The 3,893-nt window shown below is 58.5% G+C and overlaps 1 protein-coding gene across 1 annotated transcript; it reads right to left on the reverse strand.

Annotated features, from left to right (window-relative positions):
• Positions 1-1,291: 1,291 nt before the first annotated feature.
• Positions 1,292-3,375, reverse strand: LOC111145925 (gastrulation brain homeobox 2). The gene is made up of 2 exons (XM_022501245.1): positions 2,853-3,375; positions 1,292-1,815 (listed from the first exon to the last, which is right to left on the reverse strand). Exons 1-2 carry the CDS (start codon positions 3,373-3,375, stop codon positions 1,292-1,294), a joined length of 1,047 nt encoding a protein of 348 aa, XP_022356953.1.
• Positions 3,376-3,893: the final 518 nt, after the last annotated feature.

A 3,893-nucleotide genomic window follows, 5' to 3' on the forward strand; every position in this document is an offset into this window, starting at 1 on the left:
CAGCTTGGTTGGGTGGGTTTCTGCTCCCGTCACCAGATAACGCCCGGAGCCTGATTTATGGGCGCTTGGCCCAGCTTGGGGCGCGAGCACCGCTCCTTTTCCGACCGGGGATGTTGGTAAGAAAACGCGTTTCCTCCCTGGTAGTGGTCTGTTTAGAGCATCAGGAGTCTGTGAAAAGCCACCAATACCCGCGCTCGCTTTCCCTCCTCCGGGAGCCCGCTGCCTCCTATGGCCGAAGTTTGCCAGCTTCCTAGGTATTGATTAGAGCAGGCAAAAGAGAAGAAGTCAGCTTTCTAGGATGAAAAGGAGGCTCCCTTAAATTTAAAACCCAACTAGAGCTCTCGCTCTCCACTTAAAAACCTCGTAGTAAGGAAAAGGTGGCTGGTGTCCAGCCAGCCTGCAGAGACCAGGACAGGGGACTTTTATCCAGTACTGGCCCCAGACCAGCCACCTGGCCATAGCCTGGCAGTGCCCTGGAAACAGTCAAATCTGGACACACTTACGAGACCCAGAGATTGGTCTTTTTTTTTTCCCCTTCTCTCTCTCTCTCTCTCCTTTTTATTATTCACAAGACTGCGATTGTTTAAATGTCATAACTTATAAGAAAAGAAGCTACATTGAAATAAATTAAACACAACGGAGACGTGCTTCAAACATGGCTCAGATAGGATGTGCAACCCCAGGAAAGAAAGCCAAGCAAAACGAAAGCAAAGCAAATCTCCCGGATGCCCCCAAAACATCTGCTTTTCAGTCAACTAAAAAAAAAAAAAAAAAAACAAAACCCAAAAAACAAAAAAAAAAAAAAAAACAAATAAACAAAAAAAAAAAAAAACCCCAAAACGAAGATAGAACCAAAAATGAGCGTAAACCCCATGGTTTGTTCTGGAGTGTCATGTTTACCTTTGGAAAAGTATGGAAAGGAGGCTGCTATGCATGGAAGATTACAGCAGAGGGTTTGTTTTTCTTCTGGAATGTGAGTGGAGAATATTACTGGGTAGTTTGGTCCTATGACTTTCAAAATACTGCAGCTGAGATCCAGTTTATATAGACATCTATGTACAAAGTAGGATAGTATAATAAATATTTAGTGTGTCTTCAGGTGTAGCTGTAGCCCCTTCAAAAGCAGTCTTTTAAGCCTTTTTAATGAATATACTCTCAATGTGCTTGGGGTGTCCAAAGTTGGGTGGGGGTGACTTTGAGTTTTGCTTCAAACATGGCAGAAGCCACCGCGGTTCCCTCCAGAGCTGTGGCTTCTCCGCGGTGGTCCAGGCCCTGGGTTCTCCCTGGATCCTCAGGGCCGGGCCTGCTCCAGCTGCTGATGCTGACTTCTGATGGCGAACCTGCTGACGTGGACGGGGATGGGGACGACGATCTTGGGGTTCCTGGAGGGCTCCCCTGTCTTGGAATTGGCATTGCCAGCCTTGACGCGTTTCCACTTGGCCCGGCGGTTCTGGAACCAGATTTTCACTTGCACCTCGCTGAGTTTGAGGGCGTGGGCGATCTGCGAGCGCTCGGTCAACGAGAGGTACTTTTTGCAGTGGAACTCCTTCTCCAGCTCGAGCAGCTGCTCACTGGTGAAGGCAGTCCGCCGCCGCCGGTTCTTGCCCGTGGACGTGGTGCTGCCCGCCGCGCTGCCGCTCGGCGGGGTCTCCTCCAGCGCATGGCCTGGGTCTTCTTCCTTGTGAGCCGCCTGGCCAGTCAGATTGTCATCCGAGCTGTAGTCCAGATCACTCTCCAGTGAGAAACTCTCCTCCTTGCCCTTCGGGTCGTCTTCCAGCTTTGACTCGTCTTTCCCTTGCCCTCTGACAGCCCCGACTGAAAGCAAAACCAAACGGCGTTTTATTACATTTCGCACACTGGCCTTCCTCTCCTCTTCCCACCGTCACTTGGGCCTTTTCCCCCCTTAGCGGATTGTCTTTCTATGACATTAACACATTGTGATTTCCTGGCCTTTGAGGGGCAGAGGAGGGGGGGGGGCGTGAGAAAGCTCAAAGGAGGAAAGAAGACAGTACAGACGACGGCCCTTTGCCCAGAACCATCACTCAAGGGGCCCCAGGCCACGTCTGCACCCTCCCAGCCTCCAGCAGCTTAAGGCAAAAGTAACAGGAGGCCTGAGGCCCAAGAGAGCATCCTCTTTGTCCCCAGGGTGGGGGCTGGGTGAGGACGGAAGAGGAAATTCATGATCCATCTTGCCCCCCCCCCCCGCAGTGAAAATTTAGTGAGCCTCAATTACATCGCAGTCAAAGTGGGAACATAGGGAGGTATAGATCCCAGACAGTGTCTTTTTTTTTTTTTTTTTTTTTGACAGATAATGTTGGCAAAAGGGAAGTTTTGAAGCCTTAGGAGAACTTCCCACCAGACACCGCAACACACCGGCAGACGCACAGCCTCCCAGGAATCTGATTCTCCCGGACAAGCCCAGTAAAGGGGCTTAATAGGTCTGGGGGAGTCCAACCCCGGCGGCCCCAGCACACGCACTACTGAGACACATAGCCCAACCCGCCACCCCTAAAGATTTGAAACCTATCCGGGGCCCCAGGTCACGGCTCGCAGGAGGGGGTGGTTAGACTCTTCCAAACTCGCCGCCAGCCAGGTCAGACGCCCCGCGCAGCAGCTGGCCCCGGGAGCTAAATGCCACCCCACCCCCTAGCTTGTTGCTCGGCTCTAAATGCCCCCCGGAGGCCTAGCGGCACAGCTCGGCCGAGTCCTCCTGACGCTCAGGAGGGGGAAGCCGGGGCGGGGTGTCGGGAGGGGGCTCGGCCTCGCCCCCTCGGCCCCAGCGGGAACCCTGAGATGGCTCGCCCCCGCCCCCTCCCGCCCCCGCGCCCGGGTCGCGCGCGCCGCCGACTCACCGAGCGACGCCTGCACAGCCTCGGCCGCGGAGAAGGCAAGCAACGAGCCCTCCTTGGCCAGGAAGCCTTTGCCGTCCTCAGTGTCGGCTTGCAGCGCCTCCGCCTTATCGAAGTTGCCGCCACCCGGCAGCGGCTGCGGCGCGAACTTGCGGGCGGCCGCCGCCTCCTGGTGCTGGGGAGACGCAGAGAAGCCTCCAGGCAGCGTAGCCATGAGCGTGGAGGTGAGCGCCATGCCCTGCGCCAAGCTGGAGCAGAAACCGGTGGGCAGGCTGGGGATCTGGTGGTGAGGGTGCGCGGGCGGCAGCGCGGGCTGCAGCGCGGCCTGGGGCAGCGCGGGTGGCGGCGGCGGCGGCGGCGGCAGCACCACCGGCCGGTAGGGCATAAACATGGGGTAGCCGGTGTAGACGAAATGGCCGGGGCTGGGCTGCGGCGGGCTGCCGATCAGCGAGTCTATGCTGAAGGCGGTACTACTCCCCAGCGGGCGCTGCATCATCATCAGCGACGGCGGGAACGCTGCGCTCATAGACGCGCTCGGGAGAGGCCAGCGAGAGGCGAAAAGTCCCCGCGCCGCGCCGCCGCCAGGAAGCCCCCCGGGCGCTGGGAGCACAGCCGGGTGCGCTGGGCAGGGGCCGAGCGGAACCCTGAAAGCAGGCGCCGCCGACCCTCAGTCCTGAGCGGGTTGCATGCCCGGCGGGAGAGCGTGCGGGCTGTACTCCGGGTGAGGCCGTGCGCCCCGGAGTGGAGAGGGCACCCGGGCCCCGCGGGCTCGCTGGAGCCGCTGCCCGCCGCTTGCCCGTCGGAGCCCGCGCGAGTCTCGTCTGCCACCCTCGGCCCCGGCTCTCAGCCGTCGGTGCGTCCGTCTGTCGGATCCGCAGTCCGTCGCCTCCCGCGGGCCGCTGGGGAGCGCGCGAAGCTGACGCACTTGTCTTCGGCGGGCGCCGCCAGAACCTTTAAATCGCGCTCCTCTTTCTCATTCACATTTTGCCTGCTGCCCGGCCGGGCTTACCTCACGTGGGGCCAGGCACCACCGCCTATTGGCTG

The sequence above is a fragment of the Enhydra lutris genome, unplaced genomic scaffold (assembly GCF_002288905.1).
Source record: "Enhydra lutris kenyoni isolate GAN:26980312 unplaced genomic scaffold, ASM228890v2 scaffoldscaffold1, whole genome shotgun sequence".
Classification (NCBI taxonomy): domain Eukaryota; kingdom Metazoa; phylum Chordata; class Mammalia; order Carnivora; family Mustelidae; genus Enhydra; species Enhydra lutris.